The following is an 18,712-nucleotide window of genomic DNA, read 5'->3' on the forward strand; positions in this document are numbered from 1 at the left end:
TGACAATTATTTTTCCTCAACTACAAAATGGGTTTAATATAATCTTTCCTAGACAACTGTAGTAAATATTAAATAACGTTTAATACTTGAGTATGTAATAATTGTCTCACCGAGGAGAAGTATTCCTGTTTCTAAACTGAGCAAGTGTGACAGCCAGTCCTATTTCTTCCGGAACCCAGACAGGAGCACTTGGTCAGAGCCACCGTGACTCAGCTAGGACAAATGTTTTTCTGAGTCATTTACTGACATCATCCAAGTGTGCATCCTGATGGTCCTACTCCCTCTTTCCCTTTCTCTCAGAGCCTCCCTCCTCTCCCCCCACCCCCTGCCTCATTCTAGGTCAAGCAAGGACCAGCCTTGGTTTTGAGAACTATTCAAAAACCCTAAAACCAAGACATTTTTCTCCCTCTTGTCTCAGACTGTTCCGTGCAGTCCTGAGCTGGAATTTCATCTGTTTCCATTGCTAGCAATTTGTGTGCCAGGTTTTGCGCAGGAACTCGTCTTGGCCTGGTACCCAAGGCAAGGTCTGAACCTCGTGCTGTGACACTCTCCACCCTGATTCCCTGTCCCGGAAGAGACTGTCCTCTCATCTCCAGACTGGAGGCTATTTTCCTTTGCAGGAAACTCAGGCTTCAGAACTTATTTGCTGAAGAGAAATTCCTTGTTTTGGACCCGGAGGAAGGCAAGAACCACTCCTCCCCCTGACCTAGCGCAGAGCGGGATGGAGTGCTCCGTTAGGGAGCCTGCAAATCGGTCCAGATTTAATTCTGTGCATAGATGGGACAATTGTTTAGTTGTTACATACACATCAACTTAGAGATAATGGTCAAATAATCCTCTGGTTTTGTCAGGCTGAACTTGCAGACTAATGAGGGGTCCCAGTTCTTGCCCTTGGGAAAGCTTGCAGTCTAGTGGAGGTTCTAGGACCCACTGGAGAAAACGAACTAAACGTTTTCCAGGCAGTTGTTCAAGAAGCATAGCAGTTCAGTGGATGTCATCAGAGATAGTTTATTGGATGTATAATCTGAACTGAATTTTAAAAGAAGTAGATGGATTAGAATCCTGGAGCTTGAGGCAGGAAGGGATTGTAGAGGTCAGTGAAGCCAACCCCTTCACTTTAAAAGGGTGGAATGCTGTCCAGAGAGTGTGTTGAGATGCCCAGGGCCACCCAGCTGGCCAGTGCTGTTGCTGGGGCCGGTTGCTGTAACCCCACTCTTCCCCCTAACATGGACAGGACCCGTGGGCCAGCAGGTGGTCCCCAGAACAGCATGCAGTGGGGTCAGGGCCTCCCTGGGGTCTTACGTGGAGGGATTGTCCACTCACCCACAAGCTCTCAGGGCCTCTGAGCTAGCTGTGGGTGTGGGCAAAGGCCCGTTGGAGCCCTTCACGTTTCGTTTAAATTCCAAACATGTCCCCCTCCCTTGGGTTTCTCCGTTGGCTCTCCTCGACCTCCCTTGCTGCTCTCAGGTTTGCATCCGTGCCTGAGCCTTCACAGGGTTTTCCACCATGGAAATCACAGGGACCCTCACTGGTGTCAGAAGGCAGGAAGGCTGGCTCCTGGGTGAGATCACCTGCTCTGCGCAAAGCGGAGCTCCTGTATTGGCAAAGCCCAGCGGGCCTGGCCCCGAGGGTGCCTGTGAGGGCAGCTGACGGTGTCTGCGTTGGTGGTTTATTAGGGCATGTGTCTGTGTGTGTAGGCAAATAGCAGCAGGCTCTCAAGAACGTGACTGTTACTTAGGGAGGAGGAGGAGAGGCGGTGTGCGCAGGCAGTTTTGACCAAAGATTGTTTCCTGGAGGAAGTGTGCGGTTTATTAATGAGGATTCCACCTGCCCTGCTAGGAAACCGGAGCCCAGCTGAGAAGGGGGAATCCCTGTGAGAGGGTGACGAGAGGTGGGGATGCAGCGAGAGGAGGAGAAAGAGTGGTGATGGCAACAGGGATTGCAGCGAGCAAGGTGTCCCTGGTACACGGCACACTGTGGCAGCCTCTCCTGGGTCAGCTCTCTTCTCTCTTCTCTGCCTCCCGGCTTTGGAAAAACTCCCTGTGTTCTATAGCTGGGGTAACTGAGACACTGTGGTTAGACAGGTTACAGTCTTTGGAATGTGGATTCAGTCTTTGGTCTACTACTCACAGATGTATGAGCAGTGATTATAATGACATTTTTTTACAGTTAAAAAGATGACTGGTTTTTCACCTGGCCTGACTATGGTAAAGAAGGGGCAGATGGTGAAGGCCAGAGGAGCATGGCCCTGGGGTTGGCGTGGGGAGGGCAGGGGAAAGGCTGTGTGGAGAGGTTGTGGTTTTTGGTTTCCGTTCATTCTTTCTTTCCCTCGCTGCTTTGGTTTCCGTTTCATTTCTGTTTCATGTTCTGAATGCCCTAGAAGGAAGGGACGGACAGCTCTGTGAAGGAGGGTGGGAAATAGGACAGGAGGCTGAGGTTGGGAAATGGATATGTCAGTTTCCATCTCAGCCCCCTGAACCCTCTGCCACCTGCCCTCTCTGGCCAGCCAACCCCAGACTTCTAGGAGCAATGGTTCTGGTCCTTCTCCCGAGTTTCCAAGCTCCTTTTCTCCTAGCTGAGAGTAGCTCCTTCCAAGTGCCCTGCCCCAGGCCAGTCTGGCTTAGAAAGCAGGTCTCTTCCTTTGGTGAACGGGAGTTGTATTTCAGAATCTGTGAGACTGTAAGGTAATAACCTGGTGGATTAACACACGCCAGGGTTTATATGCAGCTGACCAGGCTGGCCCTGATGGGAACCTTCCTTTGGAAGGCTGCATCCTTTTACCTTGGTGCTGCATCAGCCAGCCCATTTCTGGAGCTCTCTTTGGGAGCTCCCTTCAGGCTGTGGCATGCTCCTTTGACTATCTGCAGGATGGCAAATCTTTGTTCCTTCAGAGCTTTTTTGGTTCTTGATTTTTAGAAAGTGTTTTGTTTAAAGATGACATTGAGCCCAAGTCAGTATTGGGTGCAGAAGTCCTGCTGTGTTTTTTAGGCCACGGACCTGTCGCTTTACGGCCACACTTGGGATTCAGGAATAATCTTGAGGCCTGAGTCTTTACCACACTCTGTCCAGTGATACAAAAGAGAATCAGCCACATCCTTGCCCCTGGCACAATTGCAATCAAAGTTTTTTAATTTGTTTGTTTAAACAGCTTCATTTGGGTGGAATTAGGCAGCAGACTTTAAAGCGGTGGGAAATGTAAACCTTCCTAACTTGGACTCCATTGTGCGGTCTCCCTGGCACGCTGACTGGGCAAGAGTTGGGTTTGCTTCTGGTAAAGTCGAGGGTGGGGAACAGGCAAGGGGGAGATCCTAGACCTGGAAATGGGCAAGGAAATCTCCAGAACCTTTACTGTAGTGGCATCTAACCATGGCTGTATGTTCACATCACCAGGGAAATTTTAAACAATGCTGAGCCCAAACCCCAGACCAATTAGTCAGAGTCTCCCCACTTTACAGAGAAGGGATTGAGGCTTCAATCTAGGATAAAGGATCAGCTTTGACCTTTGCCCCCCAGCCCCGGTATCACAGGTCAGAGGTACAGAGGCAAAAGATGTGTTGTTAAATGAGTAGAAAAGACACAAATTGTTTGGAATAATCATGACCTGGAAAAGTAGACAGAGAGTGTCTTCCAGTAAAACAAAACAAAACAAAAAACAAGAAACGAAACATACGAAAGCCTCTGGATGGATTAACATGGCTTCTGAAGAGGGTTTTATGGTAGCTGAATGGCCTCATGACCGAAAGCCAGCTGATGGTGGACAGTCATGTGTGAGCCTGCCAAGAGGTACGGGACAGGCACGGGAGCCCTCCCACCCATCTGAACCCCCCGCTTCTCCGTTCCATATCCAGCCAAACAGGAGCCTCCACGTTGTGCAGGATGAGTTTGAGGACTGTCTGCGTGACTGAACTCTCACTCACTCACCACACAACATTCCCTTGAGTGGCTCATTTCTCTATAAGGCACTGCCTCCTCCAGCTTGTTTTTGCTGCTTCTGATTATACAAGTAGAAAGCTTAAAGCAGGTGCTAATGTGGCTTAACACTTTACCTCCTGCTGATTTCTGGTTGTTTAAGAAAGTGGGTGTGGTACAGTTTGGGGCAATCAGCAGAGAGCTGCTAAGACGCAGACATAGAGAATGGACTTGAGGACACGGGGAGGGGGAAGGGTAAGCTGGGACGAAGTAAGAGAGTGGCACGAACATATATACACTCCCAATGTAAAATAGATAGCTAGTGGGAAGCAGCCGCATGGCACAGGGAGATCAGCTCGGTGCTTTGTGACCACCTAGAGGGGTGGGATAGGGAGGGTAGGAGGGAGACGCAAGAGGGAGGGGATATGGGGATATATGTATATGTATAGCTGATTCACTTTGTTATACAGCAGAAACTAACACACCATTGTAAAGCAATTATACTCCAATAAAGATGTTAAAAAAAAAAGAATAGCACGAAGGAGCAGAAAACAGGTTAACACAGATCAGTGTGATGGACAAAGTATTGAAACAAAATCTGGACCCTACAGCCATGGACTCCCCATGGCCTGAGAATGGCATGAGAACTCGGGCACAAATGGGTCAGGGCATCATTTTCTCCTCAGAACTCCAAGGACATTTTTTGTTCCTCAAATTCTGAATGGAGAATTCAGCTCATAAAATGTTTTCAGGGAGACATGGGTACAGCGCAGTTCTAGGGAAAGTGCGAAGTGGGCGACTTCTTGGGGCTACTCTTCCTTCTGCCATTTTCTGGTTTCTGTTTGCTTGTGGTAAACTGTCCGCACACCGTGGTAAGACTTCTTCATCACCCCTCCAGGTCATCCTGCATTGCTGGGCCTCTTTGCTCCTGGGGGACCGGAGCTGTGTGTGTCAGGGCCCTGCTGCCCTCGTGCAGCCGGAAGTCCTCCATCTGTCTTGTCCTTGCTGTCCCTCGCTCACTCCTCAGCGACAAGTCCAGCCCTCTACCTCAGTGTTCAGTTTATCTCCTTCCCTGGACTACTTAGCGAATAGGTCTGATTTGAAAGCTACTTCTGCTCCATCGCTGCCCAAGTGCTGGGCCTTCCCGGGCCCCCAACACGAGGATTCTGACACCCTGTACCCCGCAACTAGTACCAACTGAGCAGCCCCCAGCAGCACACACTAAGCAGAAACCCTCGTTGCCCCCTCCCCTGGTCTGCCGGCGTGGTGCTCATTGCCGATCGCTGCTCCCACACCTGCCACCGGGATGGATCGATGTTACATTTATTTCAACAGCTGTTTCAAGTGAGAATCTGCCAGACATTCATAGGTATGGGGTAAATCTCAGATGGCATCACAGGATTTGGGGTAAATGGGGTCAGGCCATCTCTGTGCTGCTGGAGTGAACAGGATTTCCTCATTCCTGGGGAAGGAGCTTTAGCACTCAAAACAGTATACCCTGAGCCTCCAAACCAGATTATTTGATGTCTCAGTTCCAGAGTTCTTGTGGCTTAATAGAAGACCTGAAATGGGCAGATTGACAACTGGATGTCTGACACAAATGGCCCAAAACATCCACCCAACTGTGTGACTCTGAGCAAATTCCTTCCTCTGGAATTTGCTGCCCTCGGCTCTGAAATGAAGGATTAGCAGGAGTAAGCTTTAAAGTTTCTTCAGGCTCAAGCATTCTGTTTCTCTCTGAGGCAAGGTAGCATGACAGATACTGGAATCAGACTAGATTCAAATATGATTTTACCTTTTTCTGGTGACTTTAACAAGTTATTCAACCGCTCTTGGGCTCAGTTTCCTTAACTGTAGGGTGGGATAATAAGAGCAGCTACTTGTGAGTTTCATGTGAGGAATAAATAAGATAATGCATATAAAACGCTTAGCAGGCATAGATTCTCATGTGCTCAATAAGATGAGCTTTATCATTAATGTATGTTTATGTCCAATTTTAACTTAAAAAAATGGCCACTCCAAGTTTGGCTCTCGTTTTATATTTCTCTCCAGCTTAAGGTTTTGAGCTCCTCAAGATTTAGAGCCAGGTCTGGCTGCTGGTCTCCTGCTCGCTTATGACTTCACTGCCCCACTTCCGTACTGTAATGGAGAATCAGCCCCCATACAGGCTCTTTTCCACCTTAGGACCTTTGCATAGGCTGTTCCCTCTGCTGCGTTAGTCTTTCTACAGCGTTCCCTTAACTAGGTCCTTCTCATAGTTTTGGTCTTTGTTTATATTTCATCTCCTCATAGTGGCCTGACCACCTGATAAGTTGTTAAGACTTATCACAATTTGCATTTATTCTTTTTATCTAGCTAATGTCTTGTGTCCATCTCTCCCGCTAGTGCCTAGCACTGGGCCAGCCACAAAGTAAGTGCTCAATAAATATTTGTTAGATGAATAAATTAATGAATTAATGGATAATATATTTATAGGACACCGTATTATTTATGTCATATTATTATATGACACCATATTATTTATGAAGCCCCTTCATAACTAGGCTCTCATCATGAAAGCATATAAATCCCTGTAAGGGATACAGAAATTGATCAGCCAGAGCCTGGCTGTAGTTCCCCCACACATGATAGCTGCCATGCAGAGTAAGCACAAGGTTATGGCAGTGCATGGGAAGAGCCCTTATCCCAGTGTGGGTGGAGTGGGATGGGGCAGGGGTCTATCAGTGAGAGACTCCTTGGAGGAAGAGTCATGTAAGTAGAAGTTGTCTAGGCAAAGATGGGGTTGAGGTGGGCAAACCCACAGGCATAGAGGGATGAGAGGCCATAACACAACATCAGGACTAATAACGATGTTAATAGAGGCGTGGATAATATGCTGTTTGTTTTGGCAAGGGGAAGATCAGGGAAGACCCCAGGGAGAAGGTGGCATTTGAATCTGACCCCTTAGCCAGATGATAATGGGAAGTATCCAGTGTGGTTCACTGATGTGGCCTGGATGGATCCCAGAGAGATGATCTGAGCTTCACTGAGCCGGGAACCTGGGGAGGAGCTGAGGGAGCAGGGAAGTGGTACTTGGGTCCCTGAGGCCAGACCTGTAACCCAGGGTGAAGCCCTGGCCTGAGGTTGTCACCAACCGGTACTCTGCCCTGCTGTCTAGGTCCCAGAGCAACCTTTAGCTCGAGACACTGGTACCTTAATCCCTGCTCCCTGAGCTAAGGCCATTGAGTCTTCTAATGTGCCAAACAGGACTGGGAAATAACAACGGCCAAGACAGAGGAGGCAAATCCACAGGCCAACAAGCAGACAGGTCATGTGAGTATGTGAATGAAGGCACTTGAAGGCTTCCTCCAAAGGCACTTGAAAGTGTTATAAACCACAGTAACAACTGTATCTAATAAAACCACTTTGGGGGACTGGGTTTAACGGTGGGCTGCTAAATTGTGATCTCTGCTAGCATGGGGGGGCACCGCTAGGAGTACAAAGGGTCAGGGATGACATGCCTATTCATTGGTTCCTCATTGTCCACCATGGAGGGCCTCCAGACCTGGGACCGTCCTCACAGAGTTCTCAGCCCAGTGGGTCAGGAGATGACTCTGGGGCATCAGATGTGGGCAGGACCCACAGGGACCCAGAAAGGCACCTAGAACTTGCCCAGAAGTTTAAATGAGGCTGCCAGGTCAGGAGTATGATAAGAAGCGGGAAGTCCATAGTAATTTCATGGCGATTTAGAAGTAGAGAGGGAAGCTCGGGAAGGCAGGTCTCCAGCGGGCATCTGGTTGAGCACAGATAGCTATGTTGGGAAGGGCAGCCACCTGGCCCTTCAGGGTAAGTCTCTCGAGGCTCGCAGAGGAGGAGCTCGGTCTTTGCAAAAAGAACCAGAGAAATGCACTGCAAGGCCAGAACTCCCACAAGCCTGGGCTTGCAATAAGTGACTCCCTTCAAGACAGCATGAGGCTATGGAGAGAGAAACCCACTAACATTTTTGACAGACTTCTGTATAACAAGGCTGTTGGCCCACCTTGCAAGCATTGTTCTGACTGCACAGTTGTGTGCTACCTCCTGTTTATTAATGCCGGTCCTCATCTGATGTAGACAAAGTGTGTATCATTAAACTCTCACAAACCACACCTATGAGAGTCTAGGTGTTGTCCTTGGATCACCTAGGGAGACTCCTGGGCCTCATCCCAGACTGATTTTCATCAGAATATCTGAAAGGGGTTGCTGAAATCATCATTTTAAACAAGGGTCCTAGGTGATGATGAAGTCAGTAAAGTTTGAGAAGCATCGGCATAAAGTGGCACCAATGCTGTTTTGAGGTAACACGGGCTTGCTGAGTGAAAACAGCCCTGGTGACATGTAATGAACAAAAGAGTAAATGGTATAGAACTGAGTACAAGAACTATCTGGTCAATCCTCCAGTCACTCAGTATACATCATGTCCTGGGCCCGGGAGCCCCTGAGAGTCTATGAAACAGTTCACAGTTGGAAGGGACCGTAATTTATCACAAAGGGTGAGAAGCTGGCCAAGGGGGCCCAGGTCTCAAGCCCCAGTTGGGAAACTAGTGGGGCAGGGGGGAAGGTGCAGTGACTTCCTCTCTCTAGATCAGGGGGCGTGGGAGATGGAGAGGGTCGCTCACCCTCCTTTCCCCTCCTTAGGTGGATTCGAAGGCCTGCTGCTCCAATCCTCACCTTTCTGTGCTCCCATCCTCACCATACACAATGCAAATTCTGCACCTGAAAACTTAATTTGGGTTAAGAGATATCACTGGAAAGGTAAATAACCCAAAGGGAAAAGGAAGGCTGCCTGTTAGTTATGTTCCAGTGTAAATTGGTTTGCTGCAACTGCTCCCCATGTGAGCACACTGAGTGAGAGGAAGGGAGGTCTGGGGGCATGGAGGCTTGGGGAAGAGGGGGGCTGGGGGTAGCCAAAGAGCAGGGTGTGGACCCTGGTTGTTTCTGGAGTCAGGGAGACAGGGCCAGGGGAGGGTGTGCACCAAATGCCACCTCTGATGATCTTGACACTTCCTCCCATCATCTCAGAGACCAACCAGGAAGACTGCTTCCCTGCTCCACCAGTTCCTGCCCCAGCAGCCACTGATACTGCCCTGACCAACCGGACCAAGGCCTCTTAGCTCCTAAGTGCAATAGTTCTCATCTCAGCTAATGACCTACCTCTCTGCATCATTTGACGCTGTAGTTCCTCCCTGAAATCCTCTCCTCCCTCATTTCTTTTCCACTCCTCTCCCGGTTTTATCTAACTTCTCTGCATTTGTTCCTCAGGCTCATCTCCTGTCTTCTCCCATCTCTTAAAAGTGATATGCCCATCAGTTCTATTCTGGACTCAGAAGAAGGTTCTTTTCATCTTACTTGTCTTCCTTGGGTGATCTCACCCACTTCTGTGCATATCTACTGCCACAGTTCATGGATTTATTCATTCAGAAAATGTTATTGAACACCTACTATATGCCAGGCACAGTATGACTCCCAAGTCAAAATTTACCACCCAGATTCCTCTTTTAATCTCCAGACTATATTTCAAATTGCCTTCAGAATTTCATATATGTATGAAATTTATGTATGTATGACTGTGGCTGTGTTTCTTGAGACAGGGATTCAGGTACAGATGATTTATTAAGGGCATGATCTTTAGGAAAGACTCGTAAGGGAGTTGGAGGAGCAGAGTAGGAAGGGGCAGGACTGAGCAAGGGTGTGGTCTCAGATGAAGTCTAGCTGGAGACTGACTGGGGGAGTGAGAAGGCCCTGGAGCATAAGTCACACTTCAGAGTTACCCCGCCTTGAGGGAAAGGCACCCCTGTATAAGAGAAGCATGGGCCCCTCTGGGGCGGGGGTATAACTGCCCAGGCATCTTTTGGAAAAGTGCACCCATCAGCCAAAGGTAAGTCTCCTGACATGGTCTCAGGCATAAGCTGATTGCTGCAACACTTATGGAGTGGGGAGCTGGGCACAGTGGTCAATAAAGGGGCCCTGGGGGGACACCAACTATGTCTCCTCCAGCAGCTAAGACTCACGTAGTACAGTTCCGTGCCCGGCACCATTGTAAGTGCTTTATGTGTATTAACAAACTTAACCTCTAAAGTAACCCTGTAATGTAGTTACTATTATTCACATTTTACAGCACAGAGGTTAAAAGTAACTTGCCTAAGGTTTCTTGATGGGTAAATGATGGAGCCGGGATTCAGACCGAGAAGGGTTGGCTCTAGATTCCATACCCTTAACTACCACTCCTCCTTCCTCAGTGTATTGAATCTTAGCCTGGCCCAGGCACTGTGGACACTGGGTAGCGAAATCAGTACAAACAGCCCTGCCCTCATTGAGGTTGCTTTCCAGTGAGGGAAAATGGACAATAAATGAATAAGTAAAATACATGACCCAGATGGTAATGAGTGCTAAGGAGACCAATAAATCAGGGAAGGGAGGTAGGGAGTGCTAGGTGACAGCTGCAGCTATAAATCGGGTGGCCCAAGGAAGACTTCACTTAAGAGGCATTTTAGTCCGAAGGAGGAGGTTTCTCTGCTTCTGTTCTCCTGCTCAGTCTGCTTGACCCTGGTTTACTCTCCCTCTGCACAGCTGCAGGGTAATCTCCCCAAATCACCTGCTCATGTTCCATCCCTGAATGACACCCTTCAGTGGTTCCTGATTGCCCTTAGGATAAATGCACCGCTTCTGCCATCGTACAAGAAGCGTCCTGACTTGAGGCCTGCTTCCACTCCTGCCTCTTCTCTGGAAGCCCTGCTTCTACCGTTGCAATGCCCGGACAGGGCAAGAGTACAAATGGAAACTCACATACCCTATGTCTAAGTATTGAAAATTAATACAGCAAGCTAACGAACTGTTAGATAAAATGTGTTCTACCCTACCACCTTGACAAACATGTCTTCACAGCGACCTAGGAGGCCAGCTTCAGATTCAGATTTGTTGGACTCCTGAGTTCCATGCTAGAACTTGGCAGTACAGGGAGCTCTGCCTTCGGCTCGTGCTCTGCCTACCTTCTCACAGCCCAGCTCTGTCTCCCACTGCGGGGGTCCTCACGCGTGCACGCGGACACCCAGCTCACACATCCATGTTTTAGTCACATCCTTGCAAATAGCAGCTCTTTGCTGCCCCTCAGGCCGAGGTGCTCATACTGGTGGTGTTCCTTACCCTTGAGGAATTGGACTTGGGAGAGAGGCACACGTGGGCCAAGGAAGTAGGTAAAGGCCTTTGAGCTGAGAATTTTAGGGTTTCAGGTACAAGGAACTTGGTCTAGAAAAGGATGGGGGCAGCAATGGTCTCTTTCTGTCAAGTGTCCTCGTTCCCTGGGGGGAGGGTGTGCAAGAGGAGGGTCGGAGCCCAGAATAGGGCTCTCTGAAGCATTCAGACAGCAGTTCCTCATCACTCTCTGCCTCTCGCCCCTGTGCCTGAACCAAAGTGAATTACTTGAACTTTCTGAATATGCCATGCTCTTTTGCTTCTATGATTTTGTGATTGTGCAGACTGCAGAGTGGAGGTCATCCACTTGGCTTCCTTGCCCTAATTTCCCCCATCTCCTATGAGCTCCCTAATCTCGTCCCCTCATCATGACCCTTCACCCCACACCCAGTCACAAAAACACCACACGTAGTGGCAACATGGTGGGTCACATTATATAGTGACCTGAGCTTGGGCTTTTGGAGTCAGTGGTCCTGGTTTTGACTCTGTGCTAGGTACTTACCAGTCATGTGACCTTAGGCAAATTCCGTGCCTCAGTGTCATCGTCTCTTACATGGGGATAACCATGCCAAGTTTATCCATCATGAGGATAAAATGAAATAACATATGTCAAGTGCCCAACCACCATCCCTGGCGCAATAAGTATGTGATAAAAAAGTTCTTTTCCCTCCTCCAGCTATGTTCCTTGTTTCAAACCAAACACAGAAAGCACCTTGGTAGATTAGCTGTTTTCACAGAAAGATGCCAATTAGGTTATCTCTCAGCATTCAGCCCCCGGGCCTCTTTCCCCATCTCCTGAGCTAGTGCGAACTTCCTAGAGAGTATTAGTACCTTATTTCTCTTTTAGTTGTCAGAATTCATTCGTTAATAGAGTGTAAGCTATTCCTGATGACCACATTTAGATGCTAGGATAGTCAAGCTCCAGCTCTTGGTAGCAACAGTGACTCTATGTTGTTAGGGACAGGCTTCTGTCATGTCAGCACAATTCTGGTAACAGCGATGGAGCCTGAGGAGCAGGTAAACAAGGAAGTCGGTCATCTCTAAGGGAAGGGAAGGCCCACAGTCACCGTGCAGTGCCTGGCATAAGTGGGTATGCAACAAATGTGAGTCAGGCTAAACGAAACTAAGCTCAATGAGAAAAGCCATTAAATCGCGATAGAAAAATAGATAAAAGAAATGATCAGGTAAGTCACAGAAGAAATTCTTATAGGCCAATAAGCTATAGCCAGTAATCAAAGAAATGCAAATTTAAATGTAATGCCATATTTTTCTTGGAAAATTGGCAAAGATTTAAAAAATTCAGTGACTAGTGCTGATGAGGATACAGTAAAGGGGTGGCGGGGGGTACTCTCAGCATTGCTGGTAGATATATAAGCTGATGTGCCCTTCTGTAAAGCAATAATGAGGATGATTAAAAAAGCTGTGGTGTAGGTATTAGATGGACTATGTGTCATTAAATGTAACTGTTTCAAAGAAATGTTAGACATGAGAAACAATTCTGTGTTATAATGAAAGGTAGAACACTATATGGTATGCAAATTGCATATACAAAAAAGACTGGAAGGAAATAGGCCCGAGTATTATAAATCCCTACCATTAGTATCTCTTATACAGATTTTTGAATATTCTAACTTTAATATAATTACCGGGTATTTTCTCATAATGGGAAAGAAATTCTGTAATTTAAGAAAAAGGCACATTGCTTTCAGACAATAAGGTAGAGAGAATTATTTATGGAAGACGCTGGCCACTTACTGACTCAATAAGTGTCAGAGAAGGAGAAGAGGTAACTCCTTTCCTTTGGGATATAGGATTTGTGGAGAAACAAAAGGGTCAGCTTTCCCCTTTGCTGAGTCTAATCCTTTGTGTCAACAAGAAGAAATGGAAAGACTGTCTCTCCTCACCTGGGGAGTTTCCTGTGTAACTGGGAGGCCCAGTAAGCTGCCTTATGCTTGAGACATTCACACAGTCACAGGAGCTGTGGTCTCTTCAAAAGTCTGTGACACTTTCATCACTGGCTGAGATTTGAGAATGAAGCCTGAAACAGGGTTTTGTTTCCTTTTGCAGCCTAAATCCTCCCATTGTGGCCTTGCCTGCAGTAGCTATAAGCGATTGGTAGGCGGTGGTGCATGACTATGGGGCATGCAACATGCACAGGGCTTTAACCTACTGCAGTCTGGGTAATAGGAAATTAAGCCAAACAACCTAAGGAAATGCTACACCAGTATTTATATAAACATGTGAATTAACCAAAGTCTATTTTGAGTTAGAAAATAAATACACAGGTTAAATAAATGAAGGATAGAAGGAAAGCCCTCTAACTACCAAAACATAGACTTTCTTCCAAATTGAGATGTTATAACTGTTTTGATCTTTGTTTTTTTTTTTCTTTCAATTCTTAGGAGTTATAAAGTCCAAGTGTTTAAATAAACTTTGCTACTTAATAAGTTATGTAGCAACATCTTGATTCACTTAGCCCTATCAGTTTCTGGTTTTCAAGTTGGTCACTGTCACTTCATTTGGCCTTGATTTCAAGAGTAGTTTCCCCTGTCTTAACTTCCTGAAATGTGCCTTTTTATATCCTGACTCTTATAATGGAAGTACACGAGACAACGGGACCACATCCACCGTTCTAAGCAGTCCCACCCTTGGCCATCTGAGAGTAATCAGCATGGCTCGGCAATCTGAGTTTTTCAAAGTTGACATACAATTTGAACTACAAGTAATACATCTTAAATACAGTGATGTTATCAATACCTTGTGTACCATCTCTAATCAATCGGTAGAATCGGCCTAGACCCCTTTATTGAAAAAGATTCTTTGGCCCAGGTTGGGTTCAGTGGTAAAGCATAGCAGTGGCTGCCATTGACGTGGGCCCGGGGAAGGACAGCATTCATGCCAAGGACTGTCCATCGCAGATCTAAGGGAGCAGCATCCCTGACTCTAGAGAGCTTGCATTCAAATGGAGAACATATGATTCATCCAAGGAGCAAGAGAGAGAGACAAGAATTAAAAGAAAATCAAACATAATAGTGAATACCGAAACTGTAAACGTCCCAACAAGTGCAACTGACTACAGGGACAGCTGAGTTACTTGCTAAGCGCTGGGAGAAGGCAGATGCTCTTGGTCAGATGGGGTTAATCTCGAAAGGTTTTCTGAGGCAGTACATTTTGAGTTGGATTGGAAGGCAGCCAGGAGACCTGGCGTGAAATTGGAAGGTTGGTCCAGATAAAGAGGAATGCAGGTTTCCAGATGCTTTTTGACTGTGTACTCCAAAGTCTCAGCGGCCCTGAGTGACCGTGCCTGACCTCTGACCTCCCCACAGTGAGGACGTGTGCAAACGTGGCTTCACCGTCATCATCGACATGCGGGGCTCCAAGTGGGACCTCATCAAGCCGCTCCTCAAGACGCTGCAGGAAGCCTTTCCAGCCGAGATCCATGTGGCCCTCATCATCAAACCCGACAACTTCTGGCAGAAACAGAAGACCAACTTTGGCAGCTCCAAATTCATCTTCGAGGTGAGGCCGACCTCTCTCTTAGCTCCCGTTTTCCTTCCCCTTCTGCCACCCACCCATTTCTCACCTGTACTTCTCCGCCTTCCTACCATCCCCAACATATCAGGGGCTGGTAATTCAGGATTCCTTGGCCGCTGTGGCCTTGCCGGTGAGAGTCTCAGAAGGAATAAGAGGCTCATGAGATTGTCCCAAGGGCACAGAGTCATTAGGCAGTCCTGTTACTACTGGTGAGTGTAAATCAGAGCAATTGTTTCTGGGGGGTAACTTTGTAATTTGGGTCAAACGCCTTAAAAAGAGTTTATATCCACTGATCTCTCAATTCTCCTTCTAGGAAAATATTTTTAATATAAAAATTAAAACAGAAAGGTGAAGAACTAATGATAACTATAAACAAAAAATGTCTACAAGGATATTCATCACAGTGTTTTTTGCAATAATATACACATATGTATACACAAATATTTACATGTATGCATATCTATACATGCACATATGTATAGTTCATATCCTAAATATCCATTAATTTTGGCAACATTAATACACAAATACTATGAAGCCATTAAAAATCATATTTAGAACAACAGTGTCATTGAAAAATGCACATGATATATTGTTTTTCAAAAGACAAGTTATAGGGCTTCCCTGGTGGCGCAGTGGTTAAGAATCCACCTGCCAATGTGGGGGACACAGGTTCGAACCCTGGTCCGGGAAGATCCCACATGCCGCGGAGCAACTAAGCCCGTGCGCCACAACTACTGAACCCACGTGCCACAGCTACTGAAGCCCGTGCACCTAGAGCCCGTGCTCCGCAACAAGAGAAGCCACCGCGGTGAGAAGGCTGCGCACCTCAACGAAGAGTAGCCCCCGCTCGCCGCAACTAGAGAAAGCCCACGCTCAGCAATGAAGACCTGACACAGCCAAAAATAAATAAATTAAATAAATAAATTTTTTTAAAATTTAGGGAAAAAAAAGATGTTATAAAACAGTATGGGCAATATAATCTGAAATTGGTTTTTAAGAGTATAGTATATGGAGAGGAAGACTGAGAGATACATGAAAATGGTTAACAGTGCTTTATTTGAGGTGGCTGGATTATGTTTTTCTACTTTCTTTTGACAATTTTGTATTACTTTTATACTCAGAGAAAACATGTTCTTTAACTTGATTTTTCTAGAGGCCATATGTGTCCGCTGAGAATTTTTAATGACAACACATTAAATCGATGATTTAGGAACCTTTGTTCCAGCCAAATCCGAGCTGTTCTCCTTTCTCGGAACTCTGGCCCCCATCTGCAAGAGGACGAACCCTGTGTACGTGTGTGTTGGAAAGGCAGAGCTGCTCTTAATCTAGCAGCAACTTCTCGTTCCAGACGTTTGTCCCCAGGGGCCGGGAGCGCCTTTGTGTGGGGTGGTGGCCCCAACAGGTTGTGATTTGAACACAGCAACCTGACCACCTGAGAGGCAGTTCTCTGTGTAAACAACACGAGAAATTTGACTTGGTGTAAAAACAGTTAACTCTCATGCTCCCCCAGAACCCCTTCCCAATGCTAGGAGTCCTGTAGGGAAATAAATGCTTTGTGTATTTTTGGTTTGTTTATACAGAAGTGGTGACAACAGGCCTATAAATTTATTAGCTGAAGCGACTGGAAACAATCTTTCCAAGTCTTGAAACTTTTGGTTCAGCGTAGCTGCCCAGCTTTTCCCATCTCCCTGCACCTCCTTCACCCCAAACTTAGCAAGCTTGTCTTTGCCTCCTAAACAAGAAGAGCAGGAGACAGAGGTGGGGGCTTCCAACTCGGAAGAATATTTATGAAGCAGTGTTTTATAAAGAGCAGATGCAGTACTTAGTGCAGACCGAGATGGTAGGTGCTACAGAGATGAGAGTCCAGGCTTGTTCAGTGGCAGATACTTAATGAATAATTAGTGAATAATCACGGGAGACTTCCTGGAAGTGGTAAACTTTGAGCCAAATTCAAAGGGGAAAGGGCTCTAACACAGGGCTTGTCAGGGTTTAATGCACAGAGTCTCCTGGGGATCTTGTTAAATGCACATTCTGACCCAGGAGGTCTAGGTGGGGCCTGAGATCCTGCATTTCTAATAAGCTCCCAGGTGGTGCCAATGTTGCTGGTTTGAGGGCTGCATTTTGAGTTGCAGGGATCTAGATCGGCAGAGGTTTGTGTCACTGGTTGCACGTTAGGAGCTTTTAAAACTACCCATGCCCAAGCTCCAGTCCAGGCTAACTAAATCAGAGTTTCTAGGGGTGGGGCTTGAGCATCAGTGTTTTTTGTTTTTTGTTTTTTTTTTTTTTTTGAGCATCAGTGTTTTTTTAAACTCCCCAAGGGACTCTGATGAGACATAGGCAGCTCCTTCCTGTGCCTTTGGAAGGAGATAGAAGGAAAAGGGAGAACAGGAGGCGATGCTCAGAGAGCAGCAAGACAGAGGGAGACGAACTGCTTTTAAGGGTTCCAGTAAGGATGCAGCCTTCAGATCATCCTGATAAGCCCTCACAGGGACTGAGCACGTGCTCCATGCTGGTGCCCTCGGTGCTTTACACACTGTCAAGTTTAATTCCAGCACAGCCCTAGGAGAAAAGCATTACTATCTCCATTATACAGAGGACGAAACAACAGCTCTGCGAACTTAGTTTTGCCCAGTTCACACAATTAGTAAGTGTAGGGCTGGACCCTGAATCCAGATATTTCTCTAGTAGCCTTTCCTTCTCCAGGAGAGAGAATCAAGAAATCCTGTAGGAAAGAAACAATCTTTCCTGGTACGTTGGGGTGGTTGCTTGTGCCGTCGTTTGCTGCTCTGTGTCCTGGAGACAAACATTCTCCACTCTGCTCTCCAAGAGCCTGTGGGGCTCAGAGAAAGCCGAGGGCCCAGGCTCCCTGTCCCCTGAGCCCTGTTTGTTCACTGCATCAGAGAAGGGCATCTGCTTGTGGAAAGAGGCAGGAAGATCGCCTCTGAGACCCTTGCAGCCCAAGACTGACCCACACTGCTTAATCCAACCATGAGGATATCCTAGGTTTTAAAGCTATTGAGAAGTAGACCCCCTAAAATTAGATTCAGTCTATTCTTCCAGCTTCTGATTCTAGCGTCCTAAGCCGTGTTGTGGCAGACTTGGGGATGGGAAGGAGGAAGATGAGGGCAGTAGGAACATAAAGGCAGTCTTCCCTTCAATGGCAAATGGTGAGCAGGTGGAGAGGCTCTTTGAACCAGTAAGCCGGTCTTTTGAAACTGCTGATCTTAGCTGACCAGGGGGCTGCATGCTCTCCCATTTGCCCTTTTCCAGGCAGGCTGTGGTCATTATTATACGGACTTATCTTGGCCTTTCCCCTTGACTTTCTCTCTTCTGCCTACGGCTGCCCCGGGGTCTTCCCCTGACTTGCCCCAGCATCCCTGAGTCTCCCTCTCTGTGTCTGCCCCTCCCAGACGAGCATGGTGTCCGTGGAGGGCCTCACGAAGCTGGTGGACCCCTCCCAGCTGACAGAGGAGTTCGACGGCTCGCTGGAGTATAACCACGAGGAGTGGATCGAGCTGCGGCTCTCCCTGGAGGAGTTCTTCAACAGCGCCGTGCACCTGCTCTCGCGCCTCGAGGACCTGCAGGAGATGCTGGCCCGGAAGGAGTTCCCCGTGGACGTGGAGGGCTCGCGGCGGCTCATCGACGAGCACACGCAGCTCAAGAAGAAGGTGCTCAAGGCCCCCGTGGAGGAGCTGGACCGGGAGGGGCAGCGGCTGCTGCAGTGCATCCGCTGCGGCGACGGCTTCTCAGGGCGCAACTGCATCCCGGGCAGCGCCGACTTCCAGAGCCTGGTGCCCAAGATCACCAGCCTCCTGGACAAGCTGCACTCCACCCGGCAGCACCTGCACCAGATGTGGCACGTGCGCAAGCTCAAACTGGACCAGTGCTTCCAGCTGCGGCTCTTCGAGCAGGATGCTGAAAAGGTAGGAGGGTGCCAGCCAAACCTGAGCAGGGCTGGGGTGGGGGGGGGCACGCATAGCTTTCTAGGGAGAATGACGGAGACTGCTAGTCCAACTTTTTAAAGCTCCTCTTGTGGAGTGTTCGTTATGTGCCAGGT

General features: G+C 47.7%; 1 protein-coding gene across 1 annotated transcript in view; it reads left to right on the plus strand.

Annotated features, from left to right (window-relative positions):
• The window catches only part of LOC309628861 (kalirin-like), a 258,727-nt gene that overhangs the window by 205,201 nt on the left and 34,814 nt on the right, over positions 1 to 18,712 (plus strand). Inside the window, exons 5-6 of the mRNA XM_082392348.1 lie at positions 14,445 to 14,637; positions 18,066 to 18,578. Of these exons, the coding sequence (XP_082248474.1) occupies positions 14,445 to 14,637; positions 18,066 to 18,578 (706 nt within the window). The remainder of the gene's footprint in view (positions 1 to 14,444; positions 14,638 to 18,065; positions 18,579 to 18,712) is intronic.

Source organism: Balaenoptera borealis (genome assembly GCF_965194805.1).
Source record: "Balaenoptera borealis genome assembly, chromosome: 5".
NCBI classification, from domain to species: domain Eukaryota; kingdom Metazoa; phylum Chordata; class Mammalia; order Artiodactyla; family Balaenopteridae; genus Balaenoptera; species Balaenoptera borealis.